Source organism: Babylonia areolata, chromosome 2 (assembly GCF_041734735.1).
Source record: "Babylonia areolata isolate BAREFJ2019XMU chromosome 2, ASM4173473v1, whole genome shotgun sequence".
In the NCBI taxonomy this organism is placed as follows: domain Eukaryota; kingdom Metazoa; phylum Mollusca; class Gastropoda; order Neogastropoda; family Buccinidae; genus Babylonia; species Babylonia areolata.
This window is the reverse complement of record NC_134877.1, coordinates 63886063-63913167: the sequence shown is the minus strand read 5'-3', so window position 1 is coordinate 63913167 and position 27105 is coordinate 63886063. Positions and strand designations below refer to the sequence as shown.

At 38.8% G+C, this 27105-nt stretch overlaps 1 protein-coding gene across 3 annotated transcripts in view; it reads left to right on the top strand.

Annotated features, from left to right (window-relative positions):
- LOC143276052 (alpha-1,3-mannosyl-glycoprotein 2-beta-N-acetylglucosaminyltransferase-like) overlaps positions 1-25080 on the top strand; it is a 32656-nt gene extending 7576 nt beyond the window's left edge. For all 3 annotated transcript variants that reach the window (XM_076580455.1, XM_076580448.1, XM_076580442.1), the window contains exons 3-12: positions 442-562; positions 2482-2635; positions 3217-3340; positions 3994-4132; positions 8828-8962; positions 10078-10168; positions 10731-10835; positions 12428-12518; positions 15407-15577; positions 16033-25080. In XM_076580455.1, the coding sequence (XP_076436570.1) occupies positions 442-562; positions 2482-2635; positions 3217-3340; positions 3994-4132; positions 8828-8962; positions 10078-10168; positions 10731-10835; positions 12428-12518; positions 15407-15577; positions 16033-16146 (1245 nt within the window). In that variant the 3' untranslated portion in view covers positions 16147-25080. The remainder of the gene's footprint in view (positions 1-441; positions 563-2481; positions 2636-3216; positions 3341-3993; positions 4133-8827; positions 8963-10077; positions 10169-10730; positions 10836-12427; positions 12519-15406; positions 15578-16032) is intronic.
- The last annotated feature ends 2025 nt before the right edge of the window (positions 25081-27105 follow it).

Below are 27105 nucleotides of genomic sequence, written 5' to 3'. Positions count from 1 at the left end.
TGAAGAAAGCTTTGATGTTGTTTTGACAGTCTTCTAAAAGAAAATTGACATACCAGTTTGTATCTAAGATGATGTGTATTTTTGTTAGTGTTTTTTTGTTTTTTTTTTATCTCTCTTTTTGAATTTTCTGCATGCATGTTTACAGAGAGAGAGTGTGTGTGTGTGTGTGTGTGTGTGTGTATGTGTGTGATGTTGTGATCATGTGGATGATATTTGGATGTTCGCTATGTGGTTGGGATGTTACTGTGTGCAATTTGCACATTAGAGTGGAGGTGGGGAGAGAGTTGTTTATGAAATCTCACTTGGGATTACGATTTTAATGGATTGTTTTCTTTTTATTATATCATACTCGGGTGACATGCCTTGAGCATTGTTGAATTTTAATGAAAAGGTGTAATGGAAATAAACATTATTATTACTGTTATTATTGTTATGCCTCAGGAGCTTGAAGCAGAGAGGGAGGTAGAAGCGCGAATCAGCCAGCTTCAGTCCCAGATCTCGCAGCAAATGAGAGAAAATCAACAACTGCTGAACCAGTTGCAGGAGCTCAAACAGGTGGCAGGTAGTGTTGACAGTTTAAGCACTTAATGGTTTAGTTGTTAGTTTTTGTTGTTGTTGTTTTTCTGTTCTGACGATTCAACAAATGTGGAGTAGTAATATCGCTATATAGTAAAAGGCTTGCCTGTAATGCAATACAAGCATTTCAGCAGTAATGACAAACTGCTGCTGCCTTCACATCTGCTTCTGCTTACAGTACTACCACTGTAAGTCTTGAATTAATGTTCTTAATGCCTAGCTACAGAGCTTGTTGATTTTTCTTACTAAACCTTCACTGTTTGTGGTTGTGTGTGTTACCAAGTTCATGCATCTTGAGTTGCGATCTTTCTTTTATATTGATTAGAAGAAAAAAACACCTCTTGCAAAAAACATTTATGATAATAATAATGTACATTTATATAGCGCCCTTTCTCTCTAAGAGCTCAGGGTGCTTTACATGAAAGAAAAATATTACAAGTTACATAAAACATTCATGACCACTCTTTCTCAAAACCCCTCCCCCCTCCCGCCTCCACACACTCTCCCCCTCCCACTCTACATAATCCAAAGTGAGCTGACATGGATGGTGTTGGAGAACAAGGAAGCTGAGAGTGCTTATAGATAGGTTTTAAAAAGATGAGTTTTTAGTGATGAGCAAAAAGCAGAAATCAGATGCACGGAGATGAGGAGGTTGTTCCAGATGTGAGGAGCAGCAAAGAAGAAAGAACGTTCACCATAGGTTCTTGTATTGACACGAAGTTTCAAAAGGTAACAGTCAGAGGAAGAGTGGAGATTTCTTGCTGGAGTGTAAACACTGATAAGGTCAGAAAGATATGTAGGTCCTGCGGAGTGGAACGCAGAATAGCAGAGACACGCAACTTTGTATTTAATTCTTGCTTCAGTGGGGAGCCAATGTAGAGTGCGGAGGTGAGGAGAAATGTGATCAGCATGTGGGACTCTGAGGGTCAGACGGGCAGCATTGTTTTGAAGTTTTTGAATTCGCTAAGAATAATATGTGGACAGCCTATGAGAAGAGAATTACAGTAGTCAATTCGTGACAGCACAAAAGCAGAAATAAGAGTTTTAAGTAGTTTCAACAGAAAGGTACTGACGGATAGAGTTGATGCGACGAAGTTCACAATTGACTATGCATATCAGATTTACTACCTGAGCATGCATGCTGAACTTTGAGTCAAGAATGACTCCAAGGTTCCTCACTGATTTAGATAACTGAACTGTGGCATGACCAACCACAATAGAGGCAGAAAAAGAAGTAGATGTAGACATTCTTGCAGAGGAAATAATCATATCTTCAGTTTTGTCATCATTTACATATTATCTTCTTCTTTTTTCGTGACATTTGAGGAATTTTTTGATGGAGACAACCAAGAGGGAAAACAAAACAAAAAAAACAACAACAAAAAACACACAGACACATATAATAAAAAGAATAAAGAAAAAAAAGAAAAGAAAAGAAAGCAACATCAGTATCCTTGAAAAATACAAACAAGCAAACAAACATACAAGACCAATAGACAATTAGAGGACAAGCATGTGTCGATGGAACTAACCAGTCAACATAAAAAAAGAAAACAACAAACAAACAAAACAAAACAACCTGGCAAGACAAGCAGACTCGCAGAAAAGGCACCTTTTCTAGAGAAAAAAGATCTATCAGCTTAAAAATGAAATAATATAATATGTGTGTGTGTGTGTGTGTGTATGTAAAGTGGTATACAGATTTTCTATATATATTATTTCTCTTTTAAGAATTTTTTTTTAAATTCCAATTTTCAGTTTGTTTAATTTTATTTTATTTGCCGAGTTGATAAACGTCACCATGATTACAATCACAGCATTCTTGCTTGTGATTATTACCACATGTCGTTACAGTTGCAGTTTTCCAGATGAAGACTACTGTCTGTGGCTGTCTTCTGTCCACAGATGCTGAAGGAGGAAAGGAGGGAGGGGGTGAAGGAGTGAAGTCACAGAAGGAAGACCGGAGGACGACCTCAGCTCCCAAAGATGTCGTGTTGCCCATCCTCATGATTGCCTGTGATCGGACCACTGTCAGTCGCAGTCTTGACATTCTCCTCAAGTATGTGTCCATGTCTCCTTTTCTCTCCCTTTGTTTCTCTTTTTCCCCACTTTGTCTTTTCTGCCTTTGTTTTATGTTGGTCTGACTTTCTATCTCACTCTTGACATCCAGAAGCTGGCCATGGAGGTGAAAAATTCACATAATGGTTTCATATTGTAGTGGTATTTTGCCAGATGATTTTGAATTATCAGTTCAGGACAGACATTGAAGTATAGGTTTTCTGTGTGCAGTTCTTATTTCAATCATTTGCCTTTTATGTATCATTCTCTTTACTATTTTTTCTTTTTCTTTTTTGGGGGGCGGTGGTGGTGGGGGAGTCTAATTATTTTATTTCATTTTTATGTTAATGTCTTAAACAGACATAAGCCAAGCTCTCAAGGCCTGATCAATGTTTTGGGTAAATGGTCAGGCATCATGTCTTTTTTTTTGTTTTTTTGTTTTTGTTTTTACAGCAGATTTGGTGTAGTGTATATATGGATCTGCCAACATGCGCTGACACATCCTTGAAACTGAATCTGTTTGTTGCTTTGTGTTTGTCAACAAATTGTTCATACACTGTGGTGTTGTGATAATATGTGCAGGTACCGGCCGTCAGCCAAGCAGTTCCCCATCATTGTCAGTCAGGACTGTGGGCATGAACCCACTTCTGCTGTCATTCAGTCCTACATCACTACCAAGAATGTCTCCCACCTCTCACATATCAAGGTACTTGTTGGCTTGTGTTTGCTTTTCTCTATGTGTGTGTGTGTGTGTATGCGTGCGCGTGCGCATGTTACTTTCTGTCACAGCAGATTTCTTTTTGTGAAATTGAGGCTTCTTTACCCAGGAGAGTGTGTTGCTGCAGTGCAGCACCTTTTGTATGTGTGTGTGTTGTGTTAATTTTTTGTTGTGACAGATTTCTCTGCCTTTCTCTCTTTACCCAGGAGACTGTGTGCCAGAGAGCAGCACTTTATTTTTTTCTTTCTTGTACCTGCAAGTGTGTGTGTGTGTGTGTGTGTGTGTGTGTGTGTATGTGTGTGTGGTGTGTGTGTGTGTGTGGTGTATTAATTTTTGTCATGATAGATTTCTCTGCATGAAACTGACATCCTTTCACAGGAAATTGTGTTGTCACAGTGCAGCACCACCTTTGAAAGAGTGTGTTTTTACTTTTTTACCTGTTTTAATCTATTATGTGTGCTTATCATGCTTTTGGTTTCAGGTGATTCTTTGCTTGATTTGTGTTTGTGCAGTACTTTGCTATGAATTTGTATCTTACAATCTAAAGTAAATTATGTAAGGATGAAACAACTTTATCTTCTTTTTCTTAATCTTCCTCTTCTTTCAATTCTGACTGATTTAACTTTGATGGTTTTGCTCAGCACCCAGATCTGAGTGATATCAAACTGCCATGGCCACAAAAGAAATTCATGGGTTACTACAAAATCGCTCGTCACTACAAGTGGGCCCTCAACCAAATTTTTCATGTCTTCAATTACTCCACTGTTATCATCGTGGAAGGTGAGCAGGAAATGTTTCAGTGAAAAGGAAGTGCGTAAAATGTGTGTGAGTAAGTTGGTGAGTGAGCAAGCATGCAAGAGAGGAAGCCAATACATACATACATTTTGTTTTATTTGTGGGGGTGGGGGTGGGGGATAGGAAATCAAAAAATGATTACAATATGGAATCTGTGACATGTTTGTACTGACTTCTTGCAGTTGACTGGGCTATAGACAACATCATTTATCTGTTTGTGTATTTTATTACTGCTGCAGCTTAAAGGAGTAGATGAACAGTTTGAATATATAGTTAAGACTTCAGAACTGGGGCCAGGTTATGTGCCATGAATCACGAAAAATCAAACTGTTTGAATCTTATCATTTATTGTGGATGATAGTATGTGAAAAACAAATGTTACACAGAAAAAAAAGGTAGTTCATTGGGGTTAAAGATGTGAAAATGGGGTTGAAAGAGATGAAAATGTTAGCATTTCATATTCAACATTGAAACAAATAATACTACAATAAGCATCTTATCTTTATTGATAAGCGTCATTTTTCAAGGATTATAATTAATAACACTGTTTAAAAGTATTATTGAAAAAAATTAAGAGAAAAAATGAGAAACAGACTCATCAGGGCAAAATGAAATGTGAGAAATAGATGTGTGATTTTTAAAAATAAGATACTGCAAAAAGAAAAGTTCTCTGTAGCATGTTAATATCAGAAGATCAGGAGGTGATAAACTTGAAGCAGAAGCTTTAAAGATAAGGCAAAAAACATTAATCATAGTTTCAAGCTGCATGTGTAGATAGATTTGACATTTTCCTCTGTAACCAAACTGTTTCATTGGTGGATGAATGAATTGAATTATTATAATGTGTTGGGTGGCCTGTTGTTTACTGCTATTTTTCTTCAAAGAAAGAACTTTCTTTTTGTTTTGTTTCAGCATTTACTTTCACCATATTCAACAATAATATGTAGACACATTCACCCATGTCATAAGGACCTCATGACCAATGATATTTTAAGTGTCAGAGTGTCAAGATTTTCATCCTTGTCTATCCCCTTGGATATCATCACGTGACCAAAAAACATAGCACATGATACGAGCTTTTTTGTGTGTGTGTTTGTGTGTGTGTGTGTGTGTGTCCTCTCTGTGTGGACATTTCACTATCGCCATTGTCTGTGGTGTCTGTATTGAGAGACGTCACTTGGGCTATCCACCATCTGTCTGTGTGTGTATGTGTGTCCACATGCCTGCACACAGACGCATGTGCTTAATCATGAGTTTAAGGAATGGAAGTGGGTGGGGGGTGAGGAGGGGGGAGTGGGGGGGGGGGCTGCAGGGGTGTGATGTCAAAATGATAACTAAATCAGTGTGTTGAGTGTTCAGATCAATGTCCCTGACTCTCTAAAAAAAAAAGATAACTAAATCAGTGTGAGTGTTCAGATCAGTGTCCCTGACTCTCTAAAATGAGAGGACACACTACAGTTTTGGCTAGGGAGTCCACGGGACGCACTATAAAATCGGCATCAATCAAAATGTGATCATGGTCAAATAACAGCGATCGCTTCTTCACGTTTCACTAGTTTTCAGTTGGCATATAATCTTCGCGAAATCTGCAACTGCTGCAGAGTTCATTACTTTCATCTTATCTTCCTGTACAGAAAATTGTTGCCCATTTCCAGTACGCTCACAGTGAGGCTTGTCGAGTATTCTGTGACACAGTTCGAAATCAGAATGCCTCCGCTATCATGGCTTGAGGCTCCAAAATGCAAACAAGACAAAACACACTGAAACAGCTGGCATCGATCAGCCAGCTTCAGAAGGGGGGATGGATCACGGAAAAAGAAAAGCCACACTTGTCAATGTTCATGGGAGTAAGAATTGAAATGGCTGCAGTACGACGAAGACGCACATGTAATGAAGTGCAGAACTTTTGTGAAATTCACAACCAGGTGATGAGCAACTCCCGGGAAATAAATGTGTTTGTGACAGGATCGACAAACTTTCAAAAATCATCCTTGTACGACTTTTCGTTTTGAATGGTTCACTGCTCTCGACTTTCTCTCTAACTCACTATGTGCATGTCCATCTGTTTGTCTGTCTGTGTATAAGGGGGGTGAGTGGTGTGTGTGTCTGTATGTGCATGTGTATATATATATATGTATGTATATATATATCTCTCTCTCATTCTCTCTCTCCCTCTTGTGTGTGTGATTGTGTGTGTGCGTGTGTATCTCTTTTTCTCTCTGTGTGTGCATGTGTATCTCTCTTTTTCTGAGTTCAGAGAGTGTTTGTGAGTGTGTGTGAGTGTGTATCTCTTTCACTCATTCAGTGTGTGTTTGTGTGTGATGTGAACTGGTTGAAAGGCAGTGCGTGGTGTGTTTGGATGAAAGAATGGTTTCTTGACCAATCGGACTCTCTAGAACCATGAGGACTCCCTAGAACACCTGAGTGGGAGTCCCGTGGACTCTCTAAGCAAACCATCTGTAGGAAACCCTGATATACAATGCACTGTTTTCCTACATGATACACCACCTGTGACAAACATGAGATGTCTAAAACAGCTGTTGCAATAATGGATAGGTATGGGCTTTTTAGTGTTAATACACTAACCCTTTTTCTTTGGAGGGGCAGGGTGGGGATGGGAGAGGAGGAGGGATGGATCCTTGACTGTGTAGAACTCTCAAGGATCAGCTAGTTTCTGGGCAAACAGTAGAAAGAAATAGTCTTGTGAGAAATCCTACCCAGAGTAGCCTGGGACTTCGTGGAAGGCATTCTTAGTGGTTCTCAGTTACCTTGATCTTTCTCTCTATTGTGGGTTTGTTTCCTTTATATATCCTTCTTCATGGCAAAGTAATCAGCAATCTGATTTTGGTTGTGTATGGATGATGATGATAATGAAGTGATCTGTTACAGTGATTTGGTTGTTGTTCAGGTAACAAGATTGCTAGCATGTTTCTTTATTTGTGCATTTTTTGAAAGAAAGAAAAACACAACAAAACAAACAACACTTGGCTGACAAATGAATGACTTTAATGAAATGAGATAGACAAGACACTATAACAAAAACAACCCAAAGTTCATTTGTTCCCAACTTACCAAGTGACTGTGACTCAAAGCCAAGGTTGTAATAAGGTTATTTTTGCATGGACAGTAATTTCTTATGAATTTTTATTTATTTTGGACCACATTTTATGTTGTTTCACTAAAAGTTTATCCAAATGACGGACACTGATTGAGTTGTTTGACCATGACCTAGGTACAAGGTTAAACCATTTAAACTACAAACTGCAAAATGTTTACAAATTGGACATAAATTTATTGCTGCAGTTCTCAGTATTCTGTCTGAGAGCTTCCGGTGTGGCCTGTATTCAAGGTTAAGTCACATTGTCTGATTTTTATCTTCTTTCAAAAAATTCATATTTTTAATACTCATATTCATTCCTTCTTCTTTCATCCATCTCTTTCACAGTTCCTGCATTCATCCATCAACATGGGTTTCTTTGTTTCCTTTCAGGTCATTAAATAGAATTACCACCTATAAATGGGGGGGAAAAAAGAAAACTGTCTTGGAGATGTTAAGAAAATGTGGGCTACAACATTATTTCCTGCGAAGTAATCCAGAACAATTTATGTTGTCATGTCTTGGGATAAAGGATAATAACATGCAAGTCATGTGATGGAACATGTGAGTCATGTGACGGATGTCTTTACAGTGTCAGATTTGTATGATGGTTCGACTAGGACCAGTCTGTGACACATATAACCCAGGACAGTATGATACTGTCCACGGTCAGTGCCGTCGCATCTGTAGCCAGGGGAAGTGTGCTGATGCAGAAGGGATACAGCTCTGGAGTGGCACAGTTACTTCAGTCCCTTGACACTTAATGCATGTATCAGTATCACAGTCACATGGGCTGGATGTATCATTGTCATAGTCACATGCAATGCGTGTATCAGCATGTCACATGCGCTGCGTGTATCAGTATCACAGACGCATTCTGGCCCAGTCAGGGGTAATATGGACCAATCAAACAGGATGGATTGGGCAACTGTACGGTCATTTTGAAACACCTGACGTGTGAGCCAGGGCTAGAAATTCCCAGGTGATGTTTAGTTGTCCTGGAGACAAGTAGACCAAACAATTTCCTCGTTCCCCATACTTTTCTACTTGCCCTCTTTAAGTGAAGGGACGGATAATGAAGTAACTATTGTGCAACAAGTCAGTAGACATAATTCATCATAGAAGTATGTATTTCAGAAAAAGATAAACCAGGGTGGGATGGGGGTGCATAAATGAAAAGGGGAGGAGGGAAGTATGATTGATCTGCACTGAAGCTGACTGCTCTGTCACCATTACACTGACTCAGTCAAACATTAGTCGCACAGGGGACAGGTGGAGAGAGCATTTCCAATCCATGCACATCATCGAGATTGACTTGCACTGTCTCACTGCACTTCTCAGTTTGGATACAGTCCATCGGCTTTGGAGATTGATTGTGTATATGTGTATGGCAGTGCATGCATATTTTGCTTCACTGGCAGTGTGAATATCTGTTCAACTGGTATTGAGTGCCTGATCGCTATTTTGTGCTTGTCCTTCTGAACGCATTTACTGGAAATCATTTGTATGGCTTGACCATATTTTGTTTTGTTTATGAATATGATATGAATGCTGCTAATGCAATACTGATTTGGCAATTGCAGATGACCTTGACATTGCCCCAGATTTCTTTGAGTATTTTCTGGCCACTTACCCCCTGCTGCACAATGACCCATGGTTGTGGTGCGTGTCAGCTTGGAATGATAATGGGAAATCGAATCTTATTGCAGATGAACCAGGTAATGCATTGGGAACATTTTGCATGGTGTATTTTGTGTGTGTGTGTGAGTGTGTTGATGTGTGTTTTTTTGTCTGCGTTACTGTGCTTCTGTCTGTATGAATATGTGTTTTATTGACTTCAAGTATGTCTTGTTACAGCATATATATACATGTATGTGATGCACACACACACACACACACACACACACACACACACACATGCACACACACATGCACGCATGCACTCACACTTAGTGACTCACTCACACTCTGAATTCATATGTGAAAAGATGTTGAAGAAAGAACTTACACACACACACACTTTAACACACTTTGACATCAGTGAAGGAGCAATGGAGGCAGGGATATTGTGTAAAATGTCATAACGCAAACCATCCTGACTGAAAAAGCCAATACTTTCAGAAGAAAATTAAGAAGGGCTTTGGAAATGAACAAAAACATACAAGAGCATTGTTCTTGAATACAGATATAACCAATAAAACCCACAGGTCTTTCTTCTTCTTATGGTGATGAAAGTGCTGTTGTCATTGATGATGTTTATATTTCAACAAATACAACGGAAATGATAATATTGATGATTATGGAATTCATTATGAAGGTCATGACAAATGATGAAATTTGGTATCGATGTAAATGATATTTGAAGATGGGTGTGAGTTGGCTGCATCCACATGTGACAGTGTGATTACCCTCTCACCCCCCCCCCTTCCCCAGACACACACACACAAACATACACACACATCCACATGTGACAGTGTGATTACCCTCTCACCCCCCCCTTCCCCAGACACACACACACAAACATACACACACATCCAAATGTGACAGTGTGATTACCCTCTCACCCCCCCCCCCCCCCCCCCCCTGCCCCAGACACACACACACACACACACACACACACAAACATACACACACATCCAAATGTGACAGTGTGATTACCCTCTCACCCCCCCCCCCCCTGCCCCAGACACACACACACACACACACACACACACACAAACATACACACACATCCAAATGTGACAGTGTGATTGCCCCTCCCCCCAACCCCCTCCACACACACATATGAATTACCAACAGTGTGTCACATGATTGGTGTGTGTGTCTGTTACAGAGAAGTTGTATAGAACAGATTTTTTCCCGGGCCTGGGCTGGATGATGGAGAGAGATCTGTGGAAGGAGCTGGGACCCAAGTGGCCTGACAGGTCAGTTCACAGAGCAGCTTGATCTGCCCATGGTAATCACAAACACTGTTTTAGGAGGGAAGCAGGCTTTACTAATTCATGTGCTGAACCGAACATTCTGGGATATATTTGGTTGGCGTAGGTTTTCTTCAAACTCAACCGTGATGGTGCTCTTTGAGTGTTTGTACATCGTGTCAATGTTACCATTTCTACTGTACTGATGTTTGAGATGTATGATGAGAGTTGTTTATGATGTTTTTGTGTGTAAATATATGTACATAACTTAGTGTTTGACTTTGAGTGCTTGGTTGGATGTCTGTACAGTGAAAGTTGTTTTAGTGTGTAAATGTTTATTACACTCGTCTGGTTTCTCATTGTACTGCGCAGCTAAGCATGTTTTACATTGTAAGGTGCAATATAAATTAGATTATAACTTAATAGTTATTATAACTATGTCAGCCTGTAATAATGATTTTTTTTGTCCACATGCAAGTTTCAGGTTTTGGGACAGTTGGATGGGTGACACAGAACCGCTTCTGAAAAAAAAAAATCATGGTATTGTGCATTGTGCGGTGTGTTGCAGTTTTTGGGATGACTGGATGCGTCACCCAGACCAGCGGAAAGAACGGCAGTGCATCCGCCCAGAGATCTGTCGCACCAGCACCTTTGGGAAAAAGGGTGTCAGCAAGTGAGTGCAGCAGAATGAAGGACAGTGCATCGACATTGCAGTGTACCATGCAGTGGGAATTCATTTACAGCTTAGTCTATTGAGAAGGACTTGACTCTCAAGCTGGGAGGCAACATTGCACTGGTGCTTAGTGCTGCAATCTTGGGGGCATGTTGGCCTTCGGGAACCATCCCAACACCAACTGGCCTGAGCCCTCTTGGCTGAGAGAGTGAAGGTGTAACTCGGGCAAGAAACTCTGCATCGTAATCAAATTCTTGCCTCAGATAGTTGGGGCAGGAGTTGTCTCCACTGCTATTATGATGGTCATAATCTGACACAACTATGTACCCTGTAGCATACAACAGAATTCAGTACATTACTGTTCAGTTTAGAGGTACAGCAGAATCTAGGCTGGTCAGTGTATATAACAACACAGGGATTGTACACTCATGGAAGTTTGGAAAAGTCTTGGGATGATGAGAGAACCATTTTTGAGGGCTGGAAAAGATCTTGGAAAAATATGTTCTGCCCTTCATGATCCAGAAAACTGAATTGTAATAAAATATCTTTTACCGGTATTATTGAACAAAGAGCTTAACTCACTCAGTACGGCCAGTCCTCTCTTCTCCTCTACACAGACCTCTCGGATGTCCAGTGGGTGTCTGAATGACCCAACCTTTAGCTTCCGTCGTCAGAATTGTGGTATTCTTTGTCAACATTCACCTCTTCAAGCCTTCCGCTTGCAATATTTTGATGATGGTAATTGGGGTGAAACGCTGTTAACGTCGTCTCTTTTGCTGTTCGTATTGAGAGAGTTAATGAAAAAAAAAATCAAAGAAAAAAACAACAAATATACATACAGTTGAAAAAGAAAAAAAATGATGAAAACTGAACAATTGATACTGGGATATCTGTCAGTTTATTTTTGCCGGTTGTGTAGCAGACTTTTTTTTCTTATTTTTCTTGTCAGTCTGATGTGGAAAAGGCATGTAATTTTGTTTTGTTACAGCTGTGGGAACCCAGTACAGCATGGTATAGAACAGGACAGCAGAGCACTGTATCATCTCTTGAAGAAACACCACTCATGTGGTCATTGTTTATGGTTACCTTTTCAACTTATTAAATGATATTGTGTCAAAATATTTGTTTCTTACGTTTTGGTTTTCTGGCAGAAAGATTTTTTTTTTTTTCAAATTTCATTTCTTCATTTCACTAAATGTTCGATGTTGTTACAGTATGTGAAAACCCCTGAACTTGAAGCAGATTCATTTAAGACATTGCAAGAAGAGGCCTGGTGAGTTTGGAGAAATGGCTGACCATACAGACAGATATAAGACTCCAGTTGACCTTGTTCATGGGTTATGGTCACTGTGGAAGCTTTCCTCTTGTAGCCTGGTTTGTCAGTGAGTACTGAGAATCAAGGGCAGATGTTGGTACCAAGCACACCACCTGAGTCTTTTTTTGTTATGATATTTTGGAGAATATAGGGTTCTTGTTTGAAATATTGTGCTGTATATGGTGCCGTTCTTGTCGTCCACCCCTCAGCCATTGATTGGTTTGTTTGCTCACTTGTTTTTTGTATTTTTATATAAAACTTATTCGCTTCTTTGCAGGGGACTGTTCTTTGACAAGCATCTTAAGTTTATCCAGCTCAACACTAAGTTTGTTCCCTTCACAAGGATGGACCTTTCCAATCTGAACAAGGTAAAGGCTCTGTGTACATGTCTGTAGTGACAGATACCATTCAAATCTGTACTGTGCTTTTGCACTCTGTTTTGTTTCAGTAGCTGATGTCTAAACTGTTCTATAGTTGTGTGTGCATGTTTGTGTGTGTGTGTGTGTGTGTGTGTGTGTGTGTGCCTGACTGAATGACAGAACTGAGAATTCAGTGACACAGGAAACAAATAATGAGCATATAAAGGCAGCTCATGGTTGTTTCTGCCCAGCAAGGCAACCTGTTGTACAAACGACTCTGTGTTAGTAAAACGCTTAGAAATTTGCCTCTGACCCAGGTTAGGCACTAAATAAGTATCCATATCAATGAATATTGCATCAGTCAGTCAATCAATTAATAACAGTCTGCTTCATTTGTTCATCAGCAGCTTTGGTGAGAGATCATGTAACAATTAGTCTTTAACTCATTCAGGGCCAATAGACGATTTTTACAGTTATGTGACGCAGAAATGCCAGAAGTATATATGGTTGATGCAATTTGAAATCTCTTCCAAATCCACCTGTTTGCCGGTAAAATATTCACTTCACTTGGACTTGAACGGCATCATTACATGTTTACATTAACCCTGTGAGCCCTGACCACTGCTTTACCAGTGGTGGGGAGGGGTGGCATAATGCCTGGCCACCGGTTGAGCGGTGCGTAAACACTTGTGTCGTGCTTTGCTATTGGTTGACTTATATTGAAGAGCCAATCAGAAAAACCGTAATATTCTGACGTCAGCAAACGTAGTACCAACATTGCCGCGCCTTTTCACTGTGCATGTGCTTTGGATAAAAAAGATCAATTTCTACCATGAAGTGTGCAGAGTCTCAGCCTGACATGCCTCCTTTGATCAACTGATTCTGCATGCTTAGATTCATTTTCAACATCACTATCTGTAGCAAAATCCTCCAATTCGAATTCAACCTCACTATCAAAGTAATCATTGTCATACTCTACTTCCGATAAATCATCAAGCATATCCGTTACTTGCTGTGTTGTGTACAGTTGTTTTCTCGCACGTTTTGTCCCTGATTTCTGCCCTGACGGGCCAGGTTGAGACTCTGCACACAAGTGTTTACACACCACTCAACCGGTGGCTGGGCATTATATCATTTTTCTCTGCCACCGGTAAAGCGGTGGTCAGGGCTCCAAGGGTTTAATACCAATTATTTGCAAATTTGGCTCAGGAGCTCAGGCAGAAGGGTTAAAATTGCTTAGGAACTCAGGGCTCAAAGGGTTAAGGAAGCATTGAAGTTTCACTTGTAAAAGATTAAAAGACACTACCTATTTTGACTAGAGGTATCTGTTAAGAGACCAGGAAAGGAACTATGTGTATATAGGGCTGATGTAATAGAGGATGGTTCAGCTGTCAAAATTGCAAGAGGACACTCCTGGAAAAGAGCAAGTTATTGTTGTCATAGGCTTCTTCTGCAGGATTCATACAGGTTGTAAGAAGTTTTTAAGAAGTTGTGAAAAAAAAAATCCCTTTCATCATCCTTATAAGTCAGGTTTGTAAATGATTTGATATTTGCTCTATGTAATTTTTTTTCAAAATCATTTTTTGATTCTGTCAGTTACTAAAGCACAGAGTGAAATGTACCACCTTAACTTGAATTTAGAAAGTGAATGACAATTTAAAAATCATTATCCCCAAAGCATATTCTTTTCATCTGAAATATCCCATATAACAGCTATCCTATGTAACAGATGATGATTCATGCAAGAGATGTGAACTCACACTCAAAATGACATACTTTTCACCAGGGCACCCTGACAGGATAGATTTAAAATTTGGGTCCTTTGGTGATTTGCAAATTTTTAACAAGTTTTTAAAATTTGTGATTCAAATCCTGCATGATGCCTTTTTCTGTGCCAAGGCAGCTGTATTTCTTCCTTTTTATTGAAACTGCTTCTCAGTGAGGCATTGGAGACTGGAGCTTGACAGGACTCATACAGGGCATGATAGAGTGCTCAGAAGTACAGCCACAAACAACAAAAACGACAAAGACTGATTTAACATGTCAGCTCTTTCAATATGCTGCTTAGGTAAGTCACTGGCTGAGACACGATTGAGAGCTGCATTGCTTGCTTTCTTCACCGTTGTGATTCTCAAGACCCAGGCTTTGACACACAAAATGAAGTAAAGGGAAGAGAAGAAGTTGGATCTCATGAATGCTTGTTTGGGTCCTGCCAGGGAGAGGAATGTTTTGCAGTTTCATGTGTCCCTTCGTACATCACAGACAAGGTTGGGTGGTGGCCTAGTGGGGTAATGCGTCCCCATAGGATGCGAGAATATCTGAGTGTTAGGGATGGAATCCCATGCTCGCTAGTATTTTCTCCTCCTCTGCTTCACCATGAGTTGTGATCTGGCCGCTGGTTGGTTGGTTGGTCCCGAGGTCCTGTGTGCAGCATGTTCTCAGTGCACATAGAAGAATCCACAGCAACAAATGGGTTGTTCCTGGCAAAATTCTGTAGAAAATCTACTTTGATTGGAAAACAAATACACTTGCAGACAGAGAAAAAAAACAAAAAGGGTGGGGGTGGCGCTGCACTACTGTTCTCCCCAGGGAGAGCAGTCCAAATTTTACACACGGAAATCTTTGGTGACAAAAAAAGAACAAAAATAACGTACGTACAATACAATACAGTACAATACATATACAATACAGTGCAATTTAATCCGCTCCAACACAGTACAATACAATACAATACAATCCAATCCAGTCCAATACAAAATGCAGTACAGTCCATTTCAGTGCAATCCAATCCAACGCAGTCCAGTGCAATCCAATCCAATGCAATACAGTACACTACAATACAGTACAGTACAGTACAGTACAGTACAGAACAATACAATACATACCCTGTGTTTCAGGAGCAGTATGACCAGCAGTTTGTGAAGGAAGTGTACAGTGCAGCAGTGCTCAGTGCCACTGAAGCACTGAATGGACTGAAGCCAGAAGAGACCAAGGTTCGAGTCCAGTACGCCACTAAAGATGAGTTCAAAAGATTCGCCAAATTGCTCGGCATCATGGATGATTTGAAGGTATGGCTCTTTGAGAGAGAGAGAGATGGGGATAGTGTGTACTAGTGAGTGTGTGCATGTGCGCGCACACAATGTCTTGGTGGTTGGAGGTGGCATCATATGATTTGTTTGATTTGTATATGTTCTGAAAATGTACTTGTGTGAGTGAATGTGTGTTTGCATGCATTCTGACTGTCAAGTGAAAACAGTCATTCTTCAAGTGTGTGTGAGTGTGTGCGTGCATAAGTGTATGTGTGCATGTGCATGCATTCTGACTGTATGAGTCAAATGAAACCAGTCATTCTACAAGTGTGTGTGTGTGTGTGTGCGGGTGTGCATTCTGACTGAATGAGTCAAGTGAAGCCAGTTGTTCTACAAGTGTGTGTGCGTGCGTGCGCATGGTTTCTGACTGTATGAGTCAAGTGGAGCCAGTCATTCTACATGGGATTTTGATGCGCTTGCCACTGTGTCACCAGGCAGGTGTACCCCGTGCAGCCTACAGAGGTGTGGTCAGCTTCATGCTGAAAGGTCGCCGAGTCTTTCTGGCCCCGCCCCCTGACTGGAGCGGCTACGACGTCAAATGGACTTGACGCTGCTTGTCATTCACCATGGAGTCCCTGTCTCATGAATGTGACTGACATAAGGGTTCGCTGTCCCCTTCCTACCATCCCCCTGTCCCCTCCCCCCTGTCCTCTCCCCCATCCCCATGTCCCCTCCCCCTCTCATCCATCACCACATTCTCGTCTTTGCCATCCTCTCATCTCCTCATTCTGTGTGCTGTGTTACATTGTCTGTTTCAAAACGTGATGATTTCCGCCCATGAATATGGGATGTTTTAATGTTTCAACAGTTCTGTCTGTCTGTCCAATCTCCTTGTTTCTTATGGATGCTGGATGCTAAACACATTTCTGTATTTAAAAAAAATCCATTTTGTAGTGGATATAGATTTTCAGAATTTATTTCCTTTGAAAAAATGAAGAAAAAAAAGAAACTCCAGTTTTCCTTCATCGTCATAATATAATAGCAATATTGAGAACTAAGTGTGCCATGCTGTATTTGAATCTCTGGATGTGAGAAATTAGTTACTTGTGGTTGTGCAAAGCGTACAGTACTGAACTAAAATTTTCATGCTGAAAAGTGATTAGTTTCTTTTGATGAAAGATTTGGAGAACTGAGTGCAATGAGATGGACTTCTGAAAGTGATGAATGACACACACTGTTAATTGAATCTGTATGGATAGAGCCAAATCATTCATTTTTTACTCTGAAATATTGAACAGATGGGAAACTGATACTTTTTGTCAGTGTGTGCATACTTAATGCCTGTACTTTGACTAATGAAGGATTACCAGTAAGTATTTTTTCAGTTTGATGGAGTTTATCTTGTGCTTGTTGATTCATCCAAGAGAGAACATCATCAGTGTGTAACTAAATACTGGATTGAATGTTACAAAATATGATGGTGCACTAATTGACAACTTCGTGCCATCTGTGTACTTAATGAAAATTGTATTCATGTAGTGCACTGAGAAATAACATCACACAATGGTTGGTACCAGAGCATGAATTACATAGCTTCTGTATTTTTACCAATAGCTTTTTTTGTTATTAGTCTGCATTGCTTTATGATGATTTTAGTGTCAATCCCAAATGCTTAGATGATGAGTTGAGTCAGCTTGCTCTTTTCTGGTCAATATTAGCTTTCAGTTTACTGACTGATTTGCTTGTCATGTACTGCTTGAACATTCTGTTTCCATTCAGTCGTCATTCATTTGTCACCTGTCCAGGTGACTGGTCCAAAGTATCATCCTTTTCCTTATTGTCATGAACATTATCGTTGATACCGTTTAGCCTTTTTATATGCTCCTAATATCCTAATATAAGGGGGAATGCGTAGCATTCACTATGTCTGTCTTGTCTTGTGTGTCTGTCTGCCTGTCTGTCATCAAACACTATGCATGACCACATGGTTAAACAAGTCCTTGTCTAAATTGATACTCTGGTAAGTTCTGTTTTATTGGTTCGAGGCCAACTGGGAGTTGATATGTTGCATAGGTAAGAAATCACAGCCAATGGATTTTTGCAGCAGTGCTTTGTCATTTGTTCAGAGGACACTTTCATTATTGTTGGGGTGAACTGTTTGAAAATTCAAAAGTTATGGGTATTAATAGATTGGATATGATATGGTTTTGTTATCTCATGTTCGAGGTAGTGTATTCAGAATGTTAATCTTTTGAAGCTGATTCAAGTATAGACAGAACAGTTACCTTGGCACTTGACAAAGGAGACAGCAGTGCACTGCAGAGCACCTGGCCTTGTAAGCCGTGTTCTGCTGGCACTAGCTTGGTGACCAGACATCCACCTGTCCCAGGGTAACAGTCCAAAAACACCCTCCGGTTTTACCCCGGGTCATTCAGGGCTAGACTCCACCCCTCCTACCCAGTTAGAAAGTACCTTCTACCAACGTGTTAAATCGGTTTACTGAAAGAGAAAGGGGGTCGTTTTGGGCTAGCTTTTACTGCTATGACAGCCTGTATTGATTATAGCAGGGCCAAATTTATCGACAGGGGTCATTTCAAGGTAGACAGATTTTACCCCTGGGGTAAAAAAACAACTGGGGTACAAACAGGCTGCTACACTAGTATTGTTTTGTATATGTGGCTGGTGAAGAGGGTTGGGGAAGGTGGGTACTGTAGATCAGCATGCTGACAGTTGACACTCCCATTTCTGCATATCTAGTTATCTAGTGTTGGTAAATCATGTATTATGTGTGTGTTCAGGTCAGCATCAGCATAGGATCTGTACATTCCTGAATTGTATGTAAGCCCTCACTCATGTATGCATTCATGCACTCCCTGTGTGTGTGTGTGTGTGTGTGTGTGTATAAAGGTCAAATGTAGGTGATAACCACAATAAGGTCAGCTTATGTCTGTATTTTGTTTTGATTTTTGTTTGTTTTTGCACTTAACGGTATCCATCTGAACAAATACCAATCTGATATACAAAAACTTTAGTCATACTGGAGACATAAAACACATTCAAAGGAAGTAAATCTTCTTTTAACACTCTTTGTTTCTCCATTGTTTGTTTATGCTGCAGATCATCAGAATGATTCCTTGACTTTCCAGTGTTTGTTCTGAGTGGTTAAAAAAGAAAAAAAAAAGAAGACAATTACTGTAAATTGGAAAAAAACAAAAAACGGATTCTTGTCATGTGGCTGTATGGGAGTGCTAAAAAGGCAGGAATTCTTAATTTTCTTGACAAAATTTGTTTGCTTTGACTGTTGTTTTTTTGTGTTCTGTTTTTTTTAGTTGTTTTTTTTTAGCAGTTCTAGTGAGTGTGATCTGTGTCGTATTTGCTAATTTAGAATGTTCTTTGGGTTTTTTAGGTGTTTTTTTTTGTGTGTGTGAATATTTGACAGTCATGTGTAAAACTACAGTTCATATTGACATCTGGATTTGCCAGACTCTTTTTGACAGGAATGCACAGTGGGATTTACTGTTCCTTCCCACCTGTGCTGATGGCTGTTGTGAAAAAGACACAACATTTCTACACATATATTTCATGGAAAGAATAGCTAAAAGGATCACCTTTCAAGTGTGAAGCTTGCTGCTTTTCTGAAGAGATGCATAACTCAAACTAGATAACCACACACACATACACAGACACATACATACACGCTACGTCAGTGATCATTGCAAAGAACTGGGTTAGCAGCACATACATACATACAGACACATGTGCATGCTGTGCCAGTGACCAATGCGCAAAGAACTAGGTAACAACACATGCATAACACACAGATGAAAACACATACACACAGTATCATGACCATTGTTAGTAAAACAACAACAGTGTAAGGCAGCAGCAGGTCGTATCATCTTCACAGTAATTATAGCATGAGGGCAGTAGAGGGTGAAGGGTGGGGGATGTGGTTGGGTGGTGGGGGGGGCCTGGGGGGGGCACAAGCCACAAGCCACGGTCTTGCTGTTTGATTGCATCATTGCCAGCCATGCTCTTGCTCTTTATGAGGATCGTCAGTTAGGATACCTTACCTTTGTTGACAACAACAAAGTAGCAATGAAAAAACATGTCAAAGATTCTTACTTTCCGATGCTGTTTTCATTTGTGATAATTTTGTGTACTGTCTGAAAAAAAAAGTCCTGTTATCTTATTGGTGCACTGACAATGAATGAGATAGAGAGATTTTTTTTATATTTGTTTCTCATTAATTGTGTGTGGCATAGCACTGGTGCCATTGTGACTTGAGATTAAAAAAATGGTGTGTTTTTTTTTAAGCCACAAAAGCGACTCCATTTCTCATAGACAGCGTCATATTGAGCACTTAGAAATAGAGGGAAAAAAGAAAAGAATTCAAGAAAAGAAAAAATTATGTGCTCCACAGACTTGCATGTAGTTGAGGTCAACAACAACAAAAACAACAAAAACAAAAAAAAGAGAGGAAAATAACAGCAGCAACAACAAAATCATATCTCTTGCCATCTTGAGTAGTTTTCACTCTGTATTTTGCAAACCGATTGAGAGGGAATATATTCATTGTGCATAAGTTTATTGTTTTTCCCCAAAGAGAAAATATATCCAATCTAAACTTGGTTGTTGTTTTTTTTATGCCTGGATAACAGTTGATTCAGACAATAGATACATTCAGAATGTTCCTTCTTTTTGTCCTCCTGGTATGTATGTATATGAATCAGATTTTCTTCTTGATTTAAAAAATATTTTTTAATATATTGTTATTCAACTTCTATTGTACATAGAAATGTTATCACACAGTATACCATCGGGGGATAAACAACAATAAATTTTAATTAGATGGAGAAAAAGATACAGAGACAGACATGGAGGGCAGCAAATAAAAGAAAGAAGCAGATCAGGAGAATCAGCATTATAAGGTATACCTTTGAATGATATTTAAAGACTCGTGCACAAGAAAAAAACTTCTGTTCGAACAACTGTAGTAAGTTGTGTGCTAAGCAATATGATAAAGAAGTGAAAACAGTCATTAAGTCATTAAAAGAACTAGTCTGTGTGGAATTTTGTATTGTGCCATTGATTCTTGCGATGAGTTTTTCTATTTTAGGTCAGTAAGTGGCTCCCTTCATATTAGATGGACAGTTATGTAGGATAGAAACTGTGTATTGTTTGACTCGTAAGCTATTTTCGCTTGAAATCTTTTATTTTATCCACATTTAAAAAGACTTCTTTTCAAGCAATTCTTGATACAACTTTAAAAAAAAAAATTCATTTCAAGTAGTATTTAGTATAAGTATTTCATGCCTTTCTGCACAGAAAGCAGGGTCTTTAAAGCAGTAGTTGTTTCCAGTGAGTTGTCATCTTTTATTTATATGCTGAAAGAATTTACATGTATCCCGGATAAGTGACAAAATTAACATTCATATATGCTGTTAAACTCTGCTTCAAATTTCTCCCGTTGTCTGTCATGAAATGCTCAATGAACACCATTGTAATCAGTTCTGTGCATCCTATAGTTTGCCAATGACCGAAATGTTCTTGCAAAATAGAACAGGTTTGGCTGGCAAATTAGGACCCCTTTGGTCGTGATATGAAATTGCTGAATTGCTTGTGAGTTGTTAAAGTATGTACTAAAACTTATTTGGATTCTCTAATTACACCTTGATATTTGGAATCACTGGAAAAAAAGGAAATCTGCTGATGTAAATGTTTTTCCACTTTCGTTGCCCACTTTCCTTTCCCTGATTTTTTTGTTTGTTTTATTATTGCTTTAAGCAGATGTGTTGCATATATATGTATCAGTGTGCACGCTTTGATGCTTGACCTAAACTGAAACAAGCCCTCCATCTTTTATGTTATAGGTGATTTACCTTTGGATTTGATTGGATTACATGTTCAAAAATAAATCTGTGTGTGTGTGTGTGTGTTCCATGTTAGAATTTTGAGTTTATCTGTCATGGGGGTGAAAAAAAAGAAGAAAATTCCCTCCTTTCCTCTCAGAAAGGAATGAAAACTGGTCCTGAATTGATAAGTATGGGCACTTTTTTCAACTTGATGTATTTTATGGTCGGTCTTGTCACTGTTATGTGCATGCGCATTTGAATGTGTGCATGCATGCATGTGTGCGTGTGTGTTGTGATTGATGATCTGGTTGGAATCACAAAAGTGAAGACAGAACTGAATGGATGTCTATCTCTTTTTTTTAGCTTGTGTGAATGTCGTTACATTTTCTTTCGGTCCCATTTTCCTTTCTCTTTTTCCACCTTGCTGACCCATTCATCTGCACATGTTCTTTAACATCTTTCTTTTTTTTTTTGTCTATTTCTTTGAATTGATAACTGAGCACATAAATTGTTTTGGATTTTTTTCTACTGTATATTCCTTTTTGTGTGTGAATTCAAAGTTAACGTTGTTTTCGTGATTGTGTTGATTTTTGTTGTTGTTTTTTATCCTCTGCTTATATATATTGACCAGGATGGCTTGATGTGCCTGATTTTCTTTCCCACATTTGGTGTGTTGGTGTGTTTGGGGAGTTTTAGTCTTGTTCACAAAATGCTTCAGCTAGGATAATTATGATCCTGTGTGTTCGGCTGGGCTAAAAAACATAACAATAAAAATGTTTGGTTGTGTTACTGCTCAAGTTGGTGTTCCCTCCCTTCTTCTTCCCTCCCCCCCTCCCCCTGACTCCCACCTCCCTTCCTGTACCACCCCATCCTACCCTGTGAACTTTCTTTGACTTGTAACATGCGGGGGTGAGGGGATATTAATGCTTCTTTTTCTTGTGGAATAGGGAAACAAGCAAAGAGGGCAAGTTGGTTGGTGTGCGTCAAAGTCGCCCTCTTTTCGTAGCTGCTTGGTCCTTTTGCCTCCCCTCTTCTTCCTAATCTTACCTCCCCTTTGTGGGAGAACACTGCGAACAGTGCAGTCAACAGGGCTGTGATACATTGCTGGAATTTGTGTGTGTGTGTGTGTATTTCCCTTTGAATCAGAGGATAGTTGGTGTCATCTGAGAAAATGATGTGGGCAGGAAATTCCACTGTGTTTGTGGGCCTGCATTCCAGAGTGGTTTTTGTTTCATTTTTATTTTGTTTGTTTTTGTTTAAAACATATCTGTGAATGCATATTTTTACATGTGTTGACTTTGTATGCATGCATCTGTGTGTGTGAAAGTGTGAGTATGTGCAGGTCTAGTAGTAATTGCGCGTGTGGGGTGGTGTCAGGGAGGCGTGGGGGACTTGGCACGAATACACCAATATAATGGCATTCCTGTATAAATCAATCTGTGTCTACCTAGCAGAATGATTTTTTTCTGATTCTGTGTGCTTCACTTCCCCACTTTAGTGAGAATTTTGAAAGAAAAGAAATCATAATGTGGGAGCCTTGTCATACATGCATGTACGTGTATTTGTTTCTATCCATCTTTCCATGTGTGGTTGTTTCCATTCATCTGTCTGTCTATTTGTCTGTGTGACTGCCTACCATTACATTGCGATTTGGGGGAAATAGCTGGACTGATTTCAGAGTGGTTTGGCGCAGTGGACACATAGTTGATTTTTTCAATCTTAAACTTCATTCATGTCACAAAGTCAAAAACATGTTCTGAGCTAGTGTCTCATATTTTCAGAGTTTTTTGACTGACTTTAAAGAATTAGAAACTCTGAGAGCTCAGATCTTTCCAAATAATCAAGGTCAAAGTTATAGCATGGATATTTTGGTCCTTGTGCTGACAGAAATTTCTGTAGCATTTTTGGACCAGTTCAACAAATAGGTAGGTAGTTAGCCAGGTAGTTTGCACTGCCAAATGTGGAAATTGAAATATGTTTGCATTTGTTCTCCACTTTGGCCATGATCTTGGTTCAAGGTCACAGGGTCAAAAAAAAAAAAGAAGAAAAAAAGGTGATTGATTACTTTAAAGTGGTTTGACTTTAAGGTATCAAAATTTGAATGCGCAGGGACAGTGTCAGAGTTGAATGATTCAGTGTCCCTCTTAAGTGGCCTTGACCTGAAATCAAGGTCAGTATGGGGATAATGTGTGTGTAGGATGCAGTTGGATTTGACCAGAGCTTTGCACTTTCTGCCATTATTGATTCTGCTTGAGTTCCTGAAATGCAAGAAAAGACATTGCTTCAGACTTTGCCGACTTGATTGCAGTGCTTTGACGAGCTAGAGGATGTGTGTTGTGAATCTACATTTTGAAACGAAAGATTGCTTCATTCTTGAACAAGTTAAGTGTGTTGACATTACATTTTACATTTTACAAGTCATAAAAAGAGCTGCTGCATTACTGATTATTTTGTCAAGTAAAAAATGATTGATTGAAAAGATAAGAGAGAGACGAATGGATAGATACAGAAAGAGAGAAATGAAGTCTTGTAATTGTCATAGATTCATTTCTGTTGTAACATTCCAATAAAGGTTTCTCTCCATTTACTGTTTTTTTCATATTGAAAGCTCGTTTCATATAAAGAAACAAACTTGGAGTTCCTCAGAATTGATGATGAATGTGCGGGGCAAAGTACAAGGTCACCAACATTCAAATTGAAATGTAGATCATGTTGTGTCAAAAGTGCATTACTACTTATGTGTTGTATGAGGGTGATATTCTTCTTGTTTTTAAACAAATTTGTTTCATTGTGAAAGTGGTGTTTGGCTCAGTGGTACCACCACTCCATACAGAAGGGGAGGCACAAGTTTGAATTCTAATTTTTCTTTTCCACTCTCTTCTTCTTGGTTTCCTTGAAATTTCTCTGCTACAGAAACATTTGAGATGCATGATGTTTACTTCTGACTTTTGACAAACACATGGAAATGAACAGTTCAGACGTCGTCACCAGCTGTCAACTTATCTTTTCAGCCAGTTCAGCCATCAGTATCCTTTCAAATCAGACATTTTCTTCAGATCAAACCTTTTTATTCTCTCTCACAGCACATTTTCATTGTCACTCCTTGATTTCATCTGGCTGAAAAAAAACAACAACTTGAGATGTAGTCGACAGATGGTGACAGTTTCTGGAACAGATTCTGCAGGATATTAGTTTAGTTCAGATCAGTAAGTGGTTATTAGAACGAAACCAGACTTCATTCAGTTTCAGACATCAGGAGGTTGAGTGAAAAGGTGCATACATTTGTGTTTCTCTGTTAGATTTCAGGGTGATGTGTTGTATCTCTTCTCATTTTTGTTAACAAATGTTTTTTCGTTTTTTTGTTGTTTTTCATTTTTGGGCTTTTCATGGTTCAATTGTTAAGTTTTAAAAATTTTCATTTTTATTATTATTTTTTTTAAAAAGTGGGGGGGATGGGATGTGGTTTTATTAAGATAGATTACATCATTGACTTGAGTTGTGCTTCCACAAAATATATGTTCATGTATACACACATATTTTAAGTAAGTCACTGGTTTATGTCTCAGTCGTGCACATTTTATGCCTCATTTTTGCAATTACTGTTATATGTATTTACAAAATGTGTTGACAGAATTTCATCTGTACATTTTTTTTCGGTTTTTTTTTTTTTTTTTTTTTTTTTTTTTTTGGATTCAGTTTGTGACCATCCATCAGTTGAGTCGTGTTTTGTTTCATTTCATCTTGTTTTTATTTTATTTTTTTTACATATGTGGATGCTGTTGACAGCAGTGAAAACCACTAGTGCACTCTCTGATCAGAATGCTTGATCATTTTGTTGAAGAATGTGCCTGCACTTAAATCTTTGTGAGAATTTCTGTGAACAGATGTCACAGAAAGCTTCTCTTGCATATGTCAAAGCTTTTGTGTGTGTGTGTGTATGTGTGTGTGTGCATGTGTGTGTGTGTGTGTGTGTGTGTGTGTTGGGAAGTTTCTATGTACTTTACATTAGATTTTGATTAAATAGATTACTATTAGTAACTGTTCGTAGTGTAAGAATTGAAATGTACCAAAAATAGATCTAATGATTTTTTTCATCTCTTGATAACTGTTGAATCAAAGTACTCGATGGTAACAGATTCAATATTTTACATCATGTAAGCAGTATACAGCCAGACTGCACTTCAGTTCCAAATAAATCTTTTTATGTTAATTCTTATTAAACCAGAATGTATCAAAGTCTTGAAATTCAGTACCCGGTAGTTTACTCACATATAACTCTTGTTTATATGTATTATTCATGTATTTGTAGACTGATAGATTTTATAAGAAAAGTGAAGAAGCCATAGAGTGAAAGGGGTATGGGAGGGGAAATAGGCAGCAGTTAAGATAAAGTTTGTTCTGTCAGTTGAGTTTGTGTGATGCTGATTTCATTCTGTATCATCTCACTTTCATTTTGATTATGGAGCAAGATAAACTAATCATCTTTTTTTTATCAATACAAACTGGGAAAAAAATCAACATGCAGATTTTTGAGAATTGATCGCCGTTTCTTTTCTTGGCAGTTTAAATGCAGAGAGGGTACGTTTCAAGGAGAAAAAGTGGTGCAACAGCAGAGCTGAACATGAGTGGCTAGGGTGAGAGGGTGAGAGAGGGTTTTTTTGACTCACTTGTGTAAACAAAGTGAGTCTATGTTTTAACCCGGTGTTCGGTTGTCTGTGTGTGTGTGTGTGTGTGTCTGTGGTAAACTTTAACATTGACATTTTCTCTGCAAATACTTTGTCAGTTGACACCAAATTAAGCATAAAAATAGGAAAAATTCGGTTCTTTCCAGTCATCTTGTTTAAAACAATATTGCACCTCTGGGATGGGCAGAAAAAAAAAATAATGAAGCCTAATTATATGCAAACTGCATTTACTGTTATATTTATATTTTTTGTATTCTCTAAACTTGGCACTTTGATCTGATATTCTGACCCAACAACAAGAGCAGCCATTATTATCATTTTTTGTTCAAACAGGAACTTTTGCTAAGCATGGAAGTTTTATTTATTTTGCAAACGTTTTGGTGCAGATAGTAAAGAAGGGAAATTACTCTGTAATTAATGCTAGGGGACTTAATTTGCTTTAAACTGATCTTTCTCATCTTAAACATTACATTTTGAAATTATACTCAATACATAAAAAGCTTGGATTTTTTAAAAAGTGTATCACAAGTGAGTCTTGAAGGCCTTGCCTCTCTTGTTTTTTTATGTGTTCAAACTGACAATGTTACACAGGCTAGATATTTAGGTTAATCACGGTTTAGTAGATTGGCCATAATATGGTGACATATCAAGCTTTTTGAATGTTTTTGTTCGTTTTTTGTTTGTTTTTTTCAGAAATTTTGTTCTGTCTCTTTCTGTCTGCCTTTGCTTTTGTCTCCTTGTTGATTATTCATTTTATGTGCTTTTTGCTTTATATCAAAGAAAAATTGATAACTTAATACTTTTAGGGGTGGAGGTAAAGGATGAAATGGGAAAGGGTCAGGTGGGGTGTTGGGGGTACTTGTTTTTTTTAATGTTTTCTTCTTCTCCTTCTTTTTCTTTTTTTAAATGGGTTGGGTGGGGTAGAGGTGCGAGACAGAAGTGATTGTTCCAGGTGGTATTTACATGTATGTGTGTGTGAATTGGAGTATATGTCTACTTTTCTACCTTCTCCTTTTTCTTCCTCTTT